General features: G+C 35.2%; 1 protein-coding gene across 2 annotated transcripts in view; it reads left to right on the top strand.

Moving 5' to 3' along the window:
- The window catches only part of LOC113660226 (Kv channel-interacting protein 1), a 47,275-nt gene that overhangs the window by 11,770 nt on the left and 15,863 nt on the right, over window positions 1–19,642 (top strand). The window contains exon 1 of one of the 2 annotated variants that reach the window (XM_027173551.2): window positions 7,330–7,629. The exons of the other annotated variant lie outside the window; for it this stretch is intronic. Within the exon in view, the coding sequence (XP_027029352.1) occupies window positions 7,572–7,629 (58 nt within the window). The 5' untranslated portion in view covers window positions 7,330–7,571. Of the gene's footprint in view, window positions 1–7,329; window positions 7,630–19,642 lie in introns of those variants that run through there. 2 annotated transcript variants of the gene reach the window in all.

Consider the following 19,642-nt stretch of genomic DNA (forward strand, 5'->3'; position numbering starts at 1 on the left):
CAATATGATTGCAGATAAACAAACAAGCAAAAATGACACACAAGCATAATCATGCAAAGGACGGCATATATTAGTTCTGTGAAACAAAGCAAAACCAACGTTACTCACCTATCGAGAAGGAAAAAAGCGCCTCGGCGTCTTAAGTAAAGTTGAATTTCCAGAGTCAATAACTCCTGAGCTAAACACTGTTACTACACAAAACACGGTTGTAGCTGCCTCTCTACATTACTACGATAGAAAAGAGGTGTTATTTGTGTAGTAACAGCGTTTAGCTCAGGAGTTATTGACTCGGGAAACTCCAATCTGTGAATATGCTCCAACTTCCTGCTCCTTCTGTTCACTCCAGCGCTGGAAAGCTGAACCTATATTAACACGTCCTACTTCTTGCCTTATCTTAAGCCTTTCTTCATTTCTTTCTTTGTTTTATCCTCCATGTCAATCTTAAAACCGCTTTCTGCTAATGTCACACATGCGCACTGAACACTCTCTCCACCGCATATTGACAAGCCCCGCCCCTTTCTGCTCATTGGTTACACATTTGTTTTGATTTTTGTTTTGATTTTTGTTTATTATTCGGCCCGACTCAGTTTTCCTTTAGCATTTCTCAAAAATCTGAGACCCTGCCTTTAAGAAATGAACATGAATGTGATTGTAACGAATATTGTGACCGCTAGAGGTCAGACTTGTGCTTCAGTTAGCTGCTTGTTTTGTTCATATGTCTGAGAGAGGGAGACATTTCACTTATAATAGAACCCAAGCTTTTACTTCTACTGTATAATTACAGTTTGTGTTGTTTAGATACTGTATGACATATCCTATAAATACCTGATCCATTATAACAATAATTCTACATTTGACACGAGTATTTTAATAATATCAAGAAAGCATAAGACAATATGAACATATAAATACTCTCAATAAAACAGTTTTTTTACAGGGTTAGTTTCTTCTTCTTCTTCTTCTTCTTCTTCTTCTTCTTCTTCTTCTTCTTCTTCTTCTTTTTAATATGTTTCTATTAAAAAAAAGAAGAAGAAGAAGAATCCCCCTTCCCACACACAAACACACACAAACACACACAAACACACACACACACACACACACACACACACACACACACACACACACACACACACACACACACACACACACACACACACACACACACACACACACACACACACACACACACACAGTCCCTAAACCCCAGCCTACCCTACAGGCAAAACAAAGTCTAGCTTTAAAAAATTCATACAGCTGTTAATATTTAATTGGAAATTAAATATAAAGAAAAGGGAATAACTCTATCCAGTCCCAGTTGAATCTGTCATGCAGTGTGTTTGCCAGTGTGTTTGTGTTTTAATTAGTAATAGAGTTAATGCATTCTTCATAATGTAATCAAATGCCTTAAAAAAGCAGTGTTAATCAGAGTAGGAATCATTTGATTAACATATTACAGTCACTTGTAAATCTTTTTATTTTTATTTTTATTTATTGTTTCGGTTGCTGATCATGGACTATTGATTTTTTTACTTACTTTGATTTGACCTATTTTTCTTTTTTTTCTTGTATTTTTATATACATAATAGAGAACACAAAGCATCCAGTAACATTTGATGCAGTTTATTTTTCATTCTTAAAAGCCCAGCAAAAAACAGTTCATAAAATAATCCTCTGCGTGAATGTTACAGGCTGCACATAATTAAGATCTGGGATAAACTATTTAGAAAAGGTCAGAGTTCATTGATGAATTACTTTGCCATTTTCACTCCTACATGGCTGTAATTAAGCAAACAGGAAACCGGGTGCATGCCTGACTGGTGCAAACTTCAGAGAATTGATAGCTTTATATATATATATATATATATATATATATATATATATATATATATATATATATATATATATATATATATATATATATATATATATATATATGCTAAAGATATATAATGACTCTTTAAATTATACATTAATAATAATAAACAAAATTTTCCTAATAAAAAATTTGGTCATAGATTACTGTTTGTGTAAATCAATGCAACTGATAAATTGTTAGGATTTGTAAGATTGCTTTTAATTTTATAGATCTTGATACTTGAATGTGTTACCAAAATACTGCTATTTTTCTGCAGCCTACTGTTTCTTTCACATTGTACATTAAGCTACTCACTGCTGGCAGGTCTACCTACTGTATGAACACAATTCGTCCTCTGCAAACGATCCAAAATGCAGCTGCTGAATATGTTTTCAACCTGCCTAAGTTCTCACACACCACCACACTGCTGCGCTCCCTCCACTGGCTTCTGGTAAACTGCACTCATCAGATTCAAAACACTGATGCTTGCCTACAAAGCCAAAAAAAGAGAGCAGCTTACTCTTACCTCAAAGCTCTTATCACTCCCCACACTGCACCTCACAACCTCAGATCTACCTGCACTGCTCCACTGGTCCCACCATCTCTCAGGGTAAGAGGTAGTTGTACAGCAAGACTCTTCTCCATTCTGACACCGAGGTGGTGGAATAAACTTGCCCTAGATTTCTGAACAGCCGAGTCACTGATGTTTTAAAACCACAGGTGAACCCTACCTTTACCTGAAACATTTAAACTAGCACTTTTTCCCCCTGCTTGTTTTATGTGTATATTAAAAAACAGCATTTATATATTTATCAAAAAAGACTTAAGCACTTTTGTACATTGCTCTGGATAGGTGCGTCTGCCAAATGCTATACAGTAAATGCAAAGGAAAATGTAAATGTAAAGCCTCCAGCTACTATGATGATGTGGAACTGACTATATGTATGATGATTTTAACTCTTTTTTGAGACCATTTCTGTTATTACCTTGCCTGCTAGGGGTGACATTTACATAGAAAAGTTCCAGAAAACAAAAGCATGCATTTTTTTCCATGCAAAAGTTTCTATCCTGAAAATAAACGGTGATCTCAAATGGTACTTGTTCATAAGTTTGAAGCTGTTCTATTCAACCACTAAAGTTCTGTGTAAGGTTATCCCAAAAGAGGGAAAAACAAATAACTCGCTGCAGTGTCCTGACTAATTTTCTATCAGACTGGCTGCGATTAAATAATTCATTTGTTTATATTGATTGAAAATAAACCGATAAGTCGCCGGCAGAATGAAACACCAGTGTACTGGTGAAAAGGGTGATGACATTTACATTTACAGAGCGACGTACAAAAGTGCCTACTGTAAGTCTCTATCATTGGATAATTAACTCTGGTTCATGAAGACAATGATGATGATAAGTAACTGAAGAAATTCATAATGCTCTTTCAGAATGCTCATTTTAAGGAACATAGATGGTCAGACCTGTGTGTCACAGAAGCACTAGCCCTTACAGATCCTTGCTAGAATCGCCACTGGTCCATATTCAAACAAACCAATATTCATTAAAGTTGCATAGCAATAATCTCAAATTTCAGTGCACTGAATGATGTACTGTATGAATGAATTAGATTTATATATTATTGGTGTTACATCACCTTGTCTTGAGCAGGAATGGTGAAGTAATTTCAGCTGTGCAGAGGTAGTGCCTTCCTCATTACTGTACATGTCATATGTTTATGGTGCAACCAAATTTACACTCATATACACATCCAGTTTATGTATGTGTGTATATATAATTAGCTATTTAGACACTGTACTTTGCCCGTGCAACTGGCACACATTCCTTTTTTTGTTGCACATATTCAAAGAAGGTCTGATGAAAAACAAATGAAGAGGAAAAAGAAACATTTCACTGAAGCTGAATTAGAAGTTATTGTCTGAAACTGCGGCAAATAAAATGACATTGATTAAGGTCAAGTATATAACAGTTACTCAAATGAATGAGCTGATCAAGATCCACAGCAAACGTTCTGATTCACATTTACAAATTATGGGTTAATACTAAACTCTGTAATACTAAATACCCACATTTTGTGACTAATGGATCAACATTACTCACTACATTTATTGCTAATACAGATTCTCTTGCTGCTTGCTACAAGTATCAATGGTGTCATTATGGATTTTATTTATATTTTAATGAGAACTCTTCACTTTTAGTCTACTGTGACCAGATAGGTTTGATCAAGCAGATACGTAAATGATGAAATTAATGTCTAATGAAACTGTTGAGAGAGATTGTGTGCATCTGTTTTACAATCAAATTTTGAACGTCCAGAAATTTGATAAATAAGTGAAAGTTATAGTAATGTATATGAATATAGATATACATGAATATGAATATAGAATATACCAAACATTTTTAAGCACAAAACAAAGTGAATGTGCAGATTACAGTACATGTCACCTCACAGCTTCAGAATGTCCTGAGGTCAGGTTTCTGTGCATGATCTCATTGTGTCTTCATGAGCTTCCTCCAGTCACTGCAGTCTCCTCCCAGGACCCAAAAACATGTTAAGTGGACTGACTTATCCTAACTGCACCTAGATGTGAAGGAGCGTGTGAATGTGTATGCCCTAATTTTTAATCCATTGTGCCACCAGAGAAAAAGTTTTTTTTTTTTTATCATTAATTTTTTACTTGAGTGACCTGTCCAAAAAGGCTGCAAAGCCAACAATAAAGACATAAAAACAGTTAACACATAAAACAAAAGCTGCAAACAAATATTCATTAAATATCACCAAAAAAAAAAGAATCACAGTAACACAGTAAGTTATAAGTGCTCCCGTTAGTGTGAGTGAGTGAATGAATCATTGAATCAATTAATATCACGTAAAAACAATTGTCTTTGGTAGTCTGAAAATTTCAGCTATGAGAATTTATGCCTTTTCATAACAGAGTTTTATGACATTTTATTAAAAAACTTTTAGTTAGTGAGATAAAGTCATTACAGAACATCATCTGAGCAGTTTATTTCTGTGTAATAATACACCTTTAACTAGCATTCAGTGAATTGGGGCTAGGTCTCTTAAAACCTTTTATGGGGCACTTATGAATATAGGGTTATTAGTGAAATAATAAACCTCTGCTTAACATGCATATCAAACAACAGCAAGGTGCAGAAAGTCAGCCTTACTAACCACAATGCTCAGGGTAATGTGACTGTAATATAACAGAAGTGATAGAATCTGGATGTTTAATATATTAAACCTGATTTCATTAAGGTTCACTTCAAGGAACAAGTCAAATAAGGTGGAAAAGACAGAAAAGTTGTTTTCAGTTTAGTTTATATTGCTTAACCAAACTGACTGTTATAAAAATACATTTTACATATTATCCTACCACTATTCTGTCTTTGCTACACTTTGCTGCTTTATCTTTACCTTTTATCCTCTCTCTCTCTCTCTCTCTCTCTCTCTCTCTCTCTCTCTCTCTCTCTCTCTCTCTCTCTCTCTCTCTCTCTCTCTCTCTACTGTAGCCAAATCGATTAGCTGTTAAAGGGAGAATTTGAATTTATAATGGTTGCCATATTGGTCTCTAGAGATGCATCACGCCGAAGTGAGTGAGGCATGCAGACTTAAATAAAGCCATGTGAGGAATACCAATGGCAAATAAACACCATCCGGTGCGTGTGTGCGTGTGTGTGTGTGTACGAGCATGTGCGTGTGTGAAACCATCTTCTAGTTCAGTTTGTTGTTAGGCTTAATGGTAAGCTAACATGTTAAAAAAAGTGTCACATTTAAACTCGTATGCTACCTACCTGACTACTGACTGCTGATAAACTGCTTTTAGTTCAGAGGCACACCATATATACACCATATCATATATTTTTCAGTATACCTTTTCAATCCAGAAGAATAAATTAAATAAATACTAATAAATACTTTCAGTAGCAAGACTATGGCGACTTTAAACTGCTGTTGCCGCAGTCGGTTTTGTGCTCAGGTCTCATTATTGTATATTTGATTGCTATGGTGGAAAAGGAAATTATTGAAATTATTTATAATCTATGGTCACCCAGATTAGGATGGGTTTCTTTTTATTTCTTCCTCATTTTCTCTCAGCTCCAGAAGCTGCGAGGCTTGTCTAGGTGGTGTCTGGTGTACTGAAGGCTTGCCTTTTGTGGCATGGGCACAGTAACAGCTTTTTCCTGGCAACTTGACCATGTAGAACATTTGTATTCAAGTGCTCCTTCTTGTGCTCCTTGAAACAACAACACCAATTTTTTCCAGAGCAGCCTGTATTTTTCTCAAAGTTGTTTGTTGGTTTTTGTTTGCGTTCCGAACAATTTTTTTGGCAGTAATGGGTGAAATCTTTCTTGGTCTACCTGACTGTGGCTTAGAATCAACAAAACCACTTATTTTCCAACTCTTTATCAGAGTTTGACCATTACTGACTGGCATTTTTAAGTGTTTCCTGCTTTATAAAGTACCTTACCTTACTATCACTACCTATCTATATATATACTACCTCATGGGCTGAGAAACTCACTGACTATTTATGCACAGACACTAATTACAATTACAATGAGTCACAGGTGTGGAAATGTCCCTTTAATTCTCATATAAACCTCAACCTGTGTGTTTATAATGTGGACAAACATTCATATATGGATATGTAAAATCTGAACAGGGTTGTTTAAATGATTTCAGTTATCATTAGGTTTTAAAAAGAAATCAAACAACTATGTGATAATTAATGATTTCACGTGACCACTATCCTTAAATAAGAAACAATTGTTTTGCATCAGTCATATTTTCAAAATAAATGCCAATGTTTAACAATTTCTTTCAGGGTATGCAAACTTTTGAGCACAACTATATATACCTGTAGTGTCATATTGGTAAAGCATTATTTTGCGTACCCATGAGCTCCCCAGGCTGCCCAATAATATAATGTATATGGTTTTAATTAATTAGATTAAGTGTTTTTTTTTGTTACTGGAATATTTCTGGAATGGTTGGAATGGATGTCTAGGCCAATACATGTTTACCATGTATAACAACTATTTTTGTTACATTAATGTCACACGCAGGGTTTATGATCAGGTATAAATGCTGTTTATAAATGTTGTTAAGACATTTTTGAGTGGGGATGGTGCCACACATGAAGTCCCATGAAGTGACTACATTATTTCATTTCCTTTCTTTTTATTATCTTCTTTATATTGCTGTGAAGACAAAAACCTTCTGTGAATCCGAAAAGAAAATGATTATCTTTGTTTCAACTCTTAGTCAGTCTGTGTCTCTTAATAAGAGGAAGATCTTGAGTGAACTTGATTTATATGCTTAGAAAAACAGGGTTAATAGGGAGTGGATGGAAAAGAGAGACAGTGCCAAAAGAAAAAGAGGGTGGTGAAAGGAGGGATGAGTATAGGAAGAAAAGGGGGGAAGAGAGAGGAGTGAGAGAGAGAAAAGAGAACAGGTGAGGTAGGGATGTGAAGCTCTGTGTTTAATACTGGACAGAAAGAGGGTTAGACATAGTTAGAGAATGAGGTGAATTTGTGAACTGTACTGTATCAAACTGAACACGCACACACACACACACACACACGCACACACACACACACACACACACACACACACACACACACACACACACACACACACACACACACACACACACACACACACACACACACACACACACACACACTTTCATCAAGAATGGGGCTTGTTATCGGGACTTTTTTGACAAACAGCAAAAGGGTGGACTATCACAAAGGTAAGACTTTGTTTATTCTTCAAGATTAACTCCTTTTGGCTTTTGAGAATGTATGTGTGTGTGTGTGTGTGTGTGTGTGTGTGTGTGTGTGTGTGTGTGTGTGTGTGTGTGTGTGTGTGTGTGTGTATGTGCCTGCATCTGTATATGTGTATGTCTAATACCTTCTAATACCTGTAAGAATACAGCTTTGACTCCATGACTCTACATGTCTCTATGATAGAATCCTATGATGAGTCTGTACTGTGCATGTGATAGTGCAAGCTGTGTTATCTGAGTTATTACTGAGTTACCAATTTATATTGTACTGTATTATCATCTCAGGGAGTTCATTGACTCTGTCAGCAGAATGATGTAAAGGTGCTTTTTCTATGGTTATTATTAAAAGTGCAATAAAAATTAAATTGAATTGAAATGCCTATAAGGTTTCTCAGTCATAAGGGTTAAAGCTTATATGTTTGTGTGTGTGTGATATAAAGAACACGTGTATGTGAGCAAGCCATGTTCATTCACAATGAACCTTTTCTCACAGCTGCTGGATGAGTTTGTGTAAATACACATTGAGCTGCCACTCTATAAAAGGCGATGGTATTCTACTGCTACCTAATGCTAAACCACCCACTCTATGTGTGAGTGTGTGTGTGTGTGTGTGTGTGTGTGTGTGTGTGTGTGTGTGTGTGTGTGTGTGTGTGTGTGTGTGTGTGTGTGTGTGTGTGTGTGTGTGTGTGTGCATGAGATTACATCCTTTGCATCCTAAAGTACTAAATCACCTCTCACCACATCGTGTATATATTTGTACATTACAATATTTAAGTCTATATTTATTTGTACTGGGGAAATCAATCAAAATCTTCATCATGACAGCTCTGTTTCCATACAGACAAGAACTTTACATATAACTTACAGGACATCTTAAACCTTGCAGACATTGGATCATATACCTGGTGTTGTTTTTTCTAAATATGTATCTCATTTCCACAACTGAGCAATTGAGGGTTAAGGACCTTGCTCAGGGGCCCAGAGGTAGTATCATAGTAGCTGTGGGATTTAAACTCACAACCTTCCAGTGAGCAGATCCATACCTTAACCACTGAGCTACCACTTCCACTTATACATCCCAATTATACACTTAACAGCCAATCAGAAAGCAGCATTTGATTACATAAAAATGTAATTATGTAAAAGTAAATAGCAAGAAAACTATAGGCTAAAATTTTAAATAATAACAATGTGTGTGTGTGTGTGTGTGTGTGTGTGTGTGTGTGTGTGTGTGTGTGTGTGTGTGTGTGTGTGTGTGTGTGTGTGTGTGTTTGTCTGTGTGTGTGTTCTTATTTTTGTATATAAATGTTATTACATAAAATGTTATTACATTTTGCAGAAGCCTAATATCTCAACAAAGATAGCTTTTCCCACTTTCTTGTGCTGTTTGTCTTGAACTATCTATCTATATAGATTATGTTGAGATAAACATGCCAATGGACAGTATTTCTCTTCTCACATCTTAGATATAATAAATAATAAATATAATTCATTTTTATTGGACATGTTTGGATGAGGTAGCACCAGTGATATGGCAAGAAGTTATGACGAAATCAAACATTACCATAAAATGCTTCAGCACAGCTCATAGAAAATCAGACTGGGTTTTCTGTCTGCAAAATAAACAGTGGGATTCCTCACCAGTACACACAGCCAGACAAGATAGAAATGAAATCAAGCACTGAGAATGCAGAGCTGCAGTATCAAGTGTTCTTTTTATTTTTAAATGAGGTCAGTGAATCAGTGAGTGGGGTGCCACTTAACTGAAAAACAATACTAATCTAAAAAAGGTAACATTTATCTATAGCAATTCCTGATGTTACATTCCAAAAATGAGGAAAAAAAATTATACTTAAAGAATTATCTATCTATCTATCTATCTATCTATCTATCTATCTATCTATCTATCTATCTATCTATCTATCTATCTATCTATCTATCTATCTATCTATCTATCTATCTATCTATCTATCTAATTTCTGGAGGGTGACTGGGGATTTGTTCATTCTTTATCATCATACCCATAACCCATAAGAGCATTATTGAATAAATCTAGGCATACGCTGACCAGCGTTTTTTTTTTAAAGTAAGAAACAATTTTCGATGAGAAACAATTCTAACTATATGTATATAGCTTATAAAGCAAATTCTTTAAACATAAATAAATAATGCACTCACCAAACTTCATAATAAAATTATTTGCCGATTAGCAAAGCAAACTAACTCTATTAGTTACACACACTCACCAGAGACACTAGCAATCTCTCCTACTTCCTTCTAAGCTTTATTTATCCTCATATGCCTCTATACACATGTATGGAATGTTGCATATGACAAGATAACATGTCATTTTGCAAGTAAGTCTAGAAATTGGAACCAACAGGGTAGAAGCTATAGTTGTGAGTAGGGGATTGAATTAATGTTTGACGACACACATCAAATGATTCATCTAAGAAATCATTCAAGCCAATCTTTGCCAATTTATTTTGTCACTTTACTGTATCAAATGTAATTTAATAGCCACTGAATTCATGGATTAGTTTCATATGCATGAATATAGAAAAAATGTTTTTTATTATATACAGTGATACTATATTCTGTCTCTATCTTCAGAATGTTATGACAAATGTTGCCTTCAAAGCCTGTCTCAAGACACTAACTCATGAGACGGCATCAAGCCAGCTGCTTTCTGTTTTGGACACAGATATGGCCCTCTTTTCTACAACAGCTCTATATTCTCAAACAGCTTGGCGCATGGTGAAGTGATATGCTCTGATGTCCCTGAGGAATGAATTTTTCCAGTTTGTTCAGCACATTTCTGCCCAGAATGCTTATTGAGCTTCATGATGCAATGCAATGTTTTGGCCAGATAAAAATATTTTGTCCATTAAACATGATATATTTTTGGACTAAATCTTTCAAAACAGAGCTACTGTATGACCTACAGACATATGACCATCTTTATCTGAATAACACTGTAAACTAATCAGAAGAATAAGCCAGTGTGAATACACACATAGGCAAGAGAAAGAGTGGGAATTGTTTTGAACTTTCATTATTGAGATTGTGGATGAGATAGATAGATAGATAGATAGATAGATAGATAGATAGATAGATAGATAGATAGATAGATAGATAGATAGATACATACATACATACATACATACATACATACATACATACATACATACATACATACATACATACATACATACATACATACATACATAGTTAGATAGTTGATATTTAGATAGATAGAAGAATGAAAGTTTTAGATTGTGGAGTTAGATATATAGTTTTACAGAGAAAAACAAATAACACTTGATAGACGATTGGAACCGTAGAGATTGTGTAATTCCAGGTCTGAGCAACTGAGATAAATATATAGATAGATACTGACAGATAGTTATAGAGAGGTGTGTGTTTGTATGTGTGTGTCTCTGAGAGAGAGAGAGAGAGAGAGAGAGAGAGAGAGAGAGAGAGAGAGAGAGAGAGAGAGAAAAAGAGAGAGATAGATAGATAGAGAGAGAGGGGGGAGAGACTCTCCATCTTCAGGGAGTATGTGGTGATAATGACATATGGTTTTTCATTAGTCAGTGTAACAGTGGGTGTGAAGGTAGGAGAGGTGAGATTAAGCTAACAGATTGTTCCACAGAAACATTGCATAGTTTATGGAATATATCACAAATGCACAAGAGGAGGCATTAAATTAAAAAAAGCATATTTGTCTAAGTCAAACAATATTTCTGCATGTAATCTGTTGCCTTTTCATTTATTGCACATAGTACTTGTATCTTTTATCCCTTTCCTTTTCATAACCCTATGATAATGCAGTCCTAGCTGGCTTTTGTTGTTGGATTTCATTTTATTATCCATGATGCAGGTAGATATAGTCACCTTAATCCTATATTGCAAGATCAGTGGGGAAAATGTGACTACCACATACAATATGAACCAATATATCACTATACACAGTATGAACCAACCGTGGAAGATGATCCGTAATGACGTGCTGCATTTAGTCTTTAATCAACCACAACATGTTATAACACTCACTGTCTGACTTCAGCGGCTCCCTGTAGCCGCTCACATTGAGTTCTATTCCTTGGCTTTTGGTTATAACCATTAAAATGTCATTGACTGATATGGACTCATCAGAACGCACATCCAAACTAATAAATTAACTAATATTACCACCACATAGTATAAAGACCTGTGTAGTGTATGATAAGCTCAACAGAGATAAACTCTATGGAAATGCAGACACAATGCAAATTTGTTCACTTCATTGTTTAGCCAGTTGAAGCAAATGTAGATATCCTCTGAGATATTGTAAAGTTAACCAAAACAAACAAACAAAAACAAAAAACTTAAACAAGTAACTGACATTAATCCATTCATTCAACAACTCAAAATAATGATTCAAAATCACAGTAAAATAGCTTTTGCACATATTATGTAATTCCCACACATATTTTTTCATGATGTAATGATATTGTGGCCACAATAAATTACACATGATATAAAAAAATTAATTAAACAAGTCTATCAGGTGCTGGAACAAAAATCAGACCCAAATGCAGGGATTGCAAAAAAACAAACAAACAGGGAAGTTATTAAAAATAACAGAACTACACACCTATGGAAACACTGAAAAAAATAGATGACTGAAATACAAAATTCTAAAGACAAAAGCAAAATGATGAAAACAATAACCAATGCCATGAGCCAAACCCAGAAGACAACAGGAGTCAGCCAAAACACACACAAGATGACAGGTATCATTAGGGGAGGCAATCAGTAAAAAATAAGGCAAAGGTGGGTAGAGTAGAGGTCTTCTAGAAAATGTCGTCTAAAGAAATGTACCCGACCCGAAGTGACCCGAATCACTTTTTACCCGAACCCGACGTGCATAATTTACTTTTTATAAGAAAGACCCGACCCGAGACAAACCCGGAAAAATGAGACCCGAGTCCGACCCGACGTCAATTTTTTTTAACCCGACTGGACCCGAATGTTGCATAACTCTACACTAAAGTAACCGCTACAGAGTGGATTCAAAATTGATTGAAGGTTTGTTTCAATGAAAATTAGCTTACTGTCAGCCACACGTCGCCAGCCACACGTCGCAAGTGGTCTTGAACTTGAAATACATTGAAATATGTATGTTTTTCATCTGCTTCTAAACTTCAGGCATTAAGTGGCTGTATCAAAAAGAATGTGCTGTAACGAATGCTTTAAAGATTAGGTGCTGATTAATGATTTAAAGATGCAGCAGTACATTCATTTAATTTTAGTATGTTTAATCAGTTATTTTTCTCTTCTCATTTACATATACGTTAGTTATATTTGTTTGCTTTATATTCATTTATTTGTAAACTGTATGCATTACACACAGGGACCTTTATTTTAATTTAATCTGAATGGACAACCAAAAAAATCTAGTTAATATAAGCACCTGTGCAATCAAATACAAGCAATGTTCCCCTTATAATATAGACATTACATTTAGACTTTTAGTTGCCAACTCTGAATACAAACAAAAAGATAAAAAAAAAAAAAGAAAAAATTTTACTTTTCATTTATATGGTGCAACTTGTTAATGCTAAGCCACATTATTTACTTCATAGTAAATAGTTGAAATTAGCTACATGGTAACAATTCTACAACAATTTTCCAATCTCTTCTACACAGACTGGATGCCTGATTTAAAATTGCCTGTCAACATCAGTGCCAGGAGTAATTTTATTTTGAGTAGCAGAATGTTATACTGGTGTTTTTTCTTGTATTTATACATTCATCTTATTTAGCTTATGACTCGATGGCTTCACTTCACTGTTTCTAATCTATGAACCCTACGATATGTATGTTTATCTCTCTGGTGGGTGAAATAGAAACAGTTGTAGATCATTGTGTTTATAGCAATTGGTGTCCATGACCTGCGTCATCGTATCCTAGTGCAAATAACACTAAAATTGGACTCTTGTCAAGCTAATATGGTTAAGAATGGCTCTATGCCATATAATTACAGAGGGAAGTCTTTAACATAGTGCTAAAATTCTAATGGTCAGCATTTTGCAATAGTAGTAGATATTCATCAGCATTTGGGTAACACAGTAAATTGTCAGATAGATAGCTTTTAGAATTGAGCTAAGCAGGCTAATGAGCAGCAGTTTTAAACTGCAGTAGAGAGTCACATCATTCTAATAATAGCCAAGTGTAAAATAAAATCATAAAGTACCATCTGCAGAAGACATTTGGCAGTTTCTCAAATGGAAATGTTCTTGGCCTTCCACCTCATTTAAAGGAATATTCCAGCATTTGTACAACCTAATCTCTAGCTTTAGTGTATCTGGTTAGCATAGTCATGAATTTAAAAACATTCCCCTGTACTGAGAAAGGAACAGGAAGTTATTCATTGCCCTTGTGGATAAGTGGGTTTTAAGTAAACTGCTTTTTGTGTTTTTACTCCTATTTGTTCTGACACTGGTCTATCAATTAGTTGGTAATTAGATTTTTTTTAACTGAGGGACTAAAGAATAAGGAATAAAATGAATATATAAATAAAAAAAAATTATATAGAATATATTAAGATGTTAAATGCTTAAACAGTATTGCAAGTTTTCCAGTGATGGAAAGAGTATAAAACACACTGACTTGAGAAAACATACTACTACTGCTGTAATCATTTATTTGTGACCAAGAAAAGTACTCAAGTAAGATTGTTTTGTGGTAAAAACAAAAAACAACAACAACAAAAAAAAACTGCTTGAGCAAATGCTTTACAAAGTACTTTTTCTATCTATTACTGACATGACGAGTTTGACAATGTATTATATCTAAGGACATTTTTTGACAGATTATGGCTAGCTATTGAAACTACAGTTAAACATGTACTCGAGTACATGTTGTTTCTTATCTCTGATGTTTTCACATGATTGTTGTCTAAGTTTTAATGAAGTATTATAATATTATAATATAATATTATATTTTAATATTATATTATAATAATATAATATAATATTATAAATCATATGACTAATTTACAGCATTTTCTGAAGAGTTAAAATCGTTAAAATTCGTGTGTGTGCTTGTGTGTTTGTGTATGTGTATAGCGGGGCGTTCACAGGCAGAAATGTCATGGGATGATTAAGAGTACATACCTCTGTATTAGTCAAAGAGAGAAATGAAGATTGATGTTCTTGTCGCTTCTGTTTTTTTTTTTTCAGAATGGCTATCGAGGCATTGTTTGAGTAATTGATGTTGCACATTAGTATACAACTGATATTTTACACAGGGTTTAATTGCGCTTCACATGCATCCATCTTTGTGGCTCCATTCCTTATATAAAGTTTTCAGTTTCCTAAAGGTATTAAAGTCAGCTTCATTTAAAAAAATGTATGTGTAGACTAGTGATGATCTTTTCTAATTATCAAGAGTAGTTCCTTGCCAGACCACCAGGTGGGCCTGGCAAGTGGTTTATTCATGTATTTGCTGTGTTATTTGTCTTAGTTACATTTCATGTAAGTTGTGTTAGTCTTTGTGTGTGAAATAAAAGCAGTACTTGCACTGACTCTTGTAAATGGGCCTGATTTGCTAAATGCGGGCGATCGAGACAACAGCAGAGATCCAGGTTCAAACCCCGCTTCCGTCAGTGTCTGCCTATCGTTACGCTAGCTTTACCATATCCTTAGTTACCATTCTAAGCTTTTTTGCATCAAAATCCAGGAGCCACTACAAATCCACATTCTAATTAATTTTGGATATTATGTCACTCTCACTCACCTGGCTGTTGAACTCTGTTAAACCTCACATACTTCTGCATATTTACAGTATACCAGGTCATCCTCTACCACCATCACCTCTACCATCACACCTTGGGAGGTTTTGTGTGCATTTCTCAGGGTTTCTCTGGTTGTGGTTTTTTTTGTGTTTTATGCACATACATTTCTACCCTTTGTTTTAATGTCCTGGATCCTGCCCCTTGTCTGCTAATTATGTTGGCTTTGTTTTCCTATTTAAGCTTAGAAAAATGTATAAAGAATAACTCCTCCTAGGACTTTCGAGCCACATGAACCAAATTCGGACATATTTGTTGCTTCTAAGCGATCCGAGTACCGGTACTTCCGGTACTGGGTCTCAAACTGGCCTTTTTTTCCCATAGACTCCCATTATTCCCAGCTCCTTTAGGGTGATACTCTGAACAAAGTGTTAATTTGGTGTACTGACTGGCCTTTTGGTTGTCCAGCAGCCCTGCCCATATATGCAAAATCAAAAAACTTTTTACAACATGCACATGTGACATATCAAAACACTCAGAACAATGAGGGGAACTTCCCCTCAGGTATTCTGATGACGTCATGTGATGTCACGTGACGTCATGTGAAAACAAATAACATTAGCACAACAAGGACATGTGACATATCAAAACACTCAGCCCAAGGAGGGGAATTGCATCACAGGTTTTCGGGTTACATCACATGCTCGTCTCCACTTGCCTCCAAATGTTTTGGCACCCTAGCGCTCCACTAGGTTTCACAAGTTTTATGTCCACTTGCCTCCAAAAGTAACACTGACCGTTATGTCCACTTGCCTCCAAAAAGCACTGGCCTTTGCGAATACTTGACTCATCAAAGCCAACATCAAAGTTTGTTGCAACAAACTTTATAAATCTGGTTTATTTTGCATATACATCCTTCTGTCTTCATCTATTGACATTCTTGTAACTGTCGCATAATAAAAAAAAGTGTAGCTATCAAATGTGAAGATTCTTAGTGAGTAGTAGAGAGATGACTTATTTTCTCTTCTAATAATATTCTTAAGTGAGCTATTATTAGAGCAGACCTTCTTAGAACCATTTTTGTTGGCTGGAATACAACTTTCACATTACCTTTAAGGTTACAGAAGCAATTATGCACTTCTGTCTCTAATATTGGAGTCTAGGGTGAATTTATTAATTGGATTGTGTGGATGTCTTAAGTTTAGCTGCTTCGCATTTGGTCTGTTTCAAAGCTACTAAACACCCTTAAGTAATGACTGTGAGAACACCAGAAATATTCAAATTTGAGTAGTTTAAAATCTGGCATACAGAATAATTATGACTGTACAGAGAAACAGGGTGGCATGCATCAACCTTCTATGGATCGTGAAGATATTTTGTACTTTTTGTTGCATAATTCAGTGATGTTTCTGTGTGCTTCTTGTGAAGTATGGATCTGTATGTTGCAATGTATCTCTATCTGCTGTTTTGTCTTATTACTAAGTTCTAGTTGGTGTACAGTTGTCTTGCAACATTCACCACAGTCAAGGTGAAATACAGAGACACATCAAGGTGAAACAGTAGAGGATCGACACAGAGAGGTATGACTGTAGGGAAGATTACAGAAAAATAAAAGTTTTAAAAATACTACTAGCCAGGAGGGTTTAACAACAGCAAAATTAATCAAGGGTTTGATTCACATCAAAACAGGTTCCATTTTTCTTTCTCATTCTGTGGTTGTGAAAAAAACATTGAGAGATCATTGCTTTTTTCTCTGTCATTCATCCTGGCAGTGCTCCTTTTAAATAAGGCTATAACAGTTTCATTGCTCCACAGACATCTCTTCTATGTCTTGATTGCTTCTACAATCTATCACTCCATTCTCAATTCTGGGGCCTTGGGACACTTGATTTAAGTGTTGGTTGCTGGTTGGTTTGTGATCAGACTCTGAATCAGCTATTTGTAGTGGAGGTGGAGGTAAAGGTAAAGGTCCAGCAGGCAAGATTGATATTTGTGCAGATCTCATGGGGAATTACAGGGTCCTGTTTACAGACAGCACATTATCTAGTATTTAAATAATATTTGAATTAATCTGGGTGGGCCTGACATTCATTCTTCTATTCATCATCACTCATTCATCCTCAGTAAGTGCTTTATCCCGGTTATGGCTGCAGTGGATACTGAGTTTATTCCAGGATGTGAATCAAGAATTCAGTGTAATAAAATACAGTGTTAGATATTAACATCCTAAATGCAAATTCCATGTGAGCGTTTTCATATTAGTGAAACCTCTCAGTTCAGCTCAGGGGAACATATCAAACACTCATTTCATGAAAAGACTATTTTCCTCTCAGCTGAGTCAGATTGCCAGAGGAGTGTGCAAGAATTGAGAGATTCATAGCAGGCAGAAACAGAGTGGTAGAAGCAGTAGATCATGGCTAAACAATTGCACAGCCAGAGAAGACGTTATCTGCTGAAGATCTCGGACAGCAAGAGAACAGACATCCCTGAGGTAGATCTCGTTTCAGATATACTGAATTGAGGACATGTTTAAAGCTAACACACATTGTAAAGCTCTGTCTGCTATTTGAATCATCAAATGATAAACTGAAATGTTTATTGTGTTTTTATATGTTGTGTTTCCATGCAATAAATCTTTGCGTCAACCTGAGTGGTGTACTGATATAAAATCTATGTTTTATATATTATCTATTATATTCATAGAAACAGTCTTACTTACAGAACTGAAGGGATGTTCTCATTTAACATGTTTAAATGTAATGAATTACCTAGAAATTACATGAAAATGACAGAAAGTGCTGTGCAGTAAAGACTTAATCTGTTGGGGAAAATTGAACAGGAAAAATTCAAAGCACAAAATTAACAGTATATAACATTTCCCCACCTCAAATTGAATCAAACTCTTTATTTTCTGGTAATTTGAGGACAATGCTGCTTATAACACACGACAATACTATAAAAATAGACTGTGGACGTCAAACTGCTAAAAACAGTAGTAATAGTCAACCTTCTCACTCAACACATAGTTAGGTAATCACTCTCGCTATTTGAGCGTCATTAGCATTAGACCCTATTCATTTCAAGGGGATTTGCTCATGGACGCATTAGTGTTTTAGTGTTACTTCCTAGAAACATAATTCCAGCCGATGGCTTAGTCATAAATGCAGTATGGCTCACCATGCTAGAAATACAGATCGTTGGTTTGCTAATAATGCTCACAGCATTATCTTTATTTTTTACCTCATGTTTCTATTCCAGTATTATCCATGTGACAAAAAACACGTGTGAATGTAAGCCAACACAATAGATTTCATACACCTGAATATGCCTAATATCATGTTTACAATAGTGACATCAACGAAAAAAGTAAATGCTATCAAAATTGTACATTATTGTGATTTGAATGTTAATATAATTAGAATTTCATTTGCATATACATTTTACTAGAGACTTATGCCGCATTTATATATAAAATTAAAGTGATTACACTTTCATTATTTGTTCGCTACATCAGTTTCATAGCTCCATTGCAAAATTAAGCACTGACTGGCTAAATTTGTATGGAGGTCTGTGAAAACCTGTAGGATGTCACCGGAGCACACTGGAAAATAAATTAGATTAATATTCTAGTAAAAATTCAAAAAAGATTTTGCCAATATTGAACATAAAAACAAATGAAGCACCGTCTTTTTGAATTTTAATTAAATGTATTTGTATAGTGTTTTTAACAATTGACATGGTCTCAAAGCAGCTTTACAGAAGCAGTGAAACAGAATACAAATTGTAAAGTTTAAAATTGAATTATCTCTAACATTTATTTCTAATGAGCAAGTCTGAGGGAATGGTGACAAGGAAAAACATCCTGAGATGATATGAGGAAGAAATCCTGAAGAAAAATGTAGAAATGTTTATTTATTTATTTATTTTTGCTACCTTGCTTATGCTATCCATGGGAGATTCAAATCCAGATGATTTGACAGGTATCCAAGGGAGTCAAGACAGCAAAATTACTGCCTGGGCATATGGGGGATGGTCAGTAGTTTGTATTTGTGAACACATGCATCTGATAGATAAATAACACTTCACTTCATGTTTGTTCCACTGCCCTGTAACACAGCATAAGAAGCAATTTTAAAAGATGTGGTTGGCTTGCTTTATATGTCTCAGAGAATGCATATGTTTCCTCCACCCTCCCCA

Source organism: Tachysurus fulvidraco, chromosome 10 (assembly GCF_022655615.1).
Source record: "Tachysurus fulvidraco isolate hzauxx_2018 chromosome 10, HZAU_PFXX_2.0, whole genome shotgun sequence".
NCBI classification, from domain to species: Eukaryota; Metazoa; Chordata; class Actinopteri; order Siluriformes; family Bagridae; genus Tachysurus; species Tachysurus fulvidraco.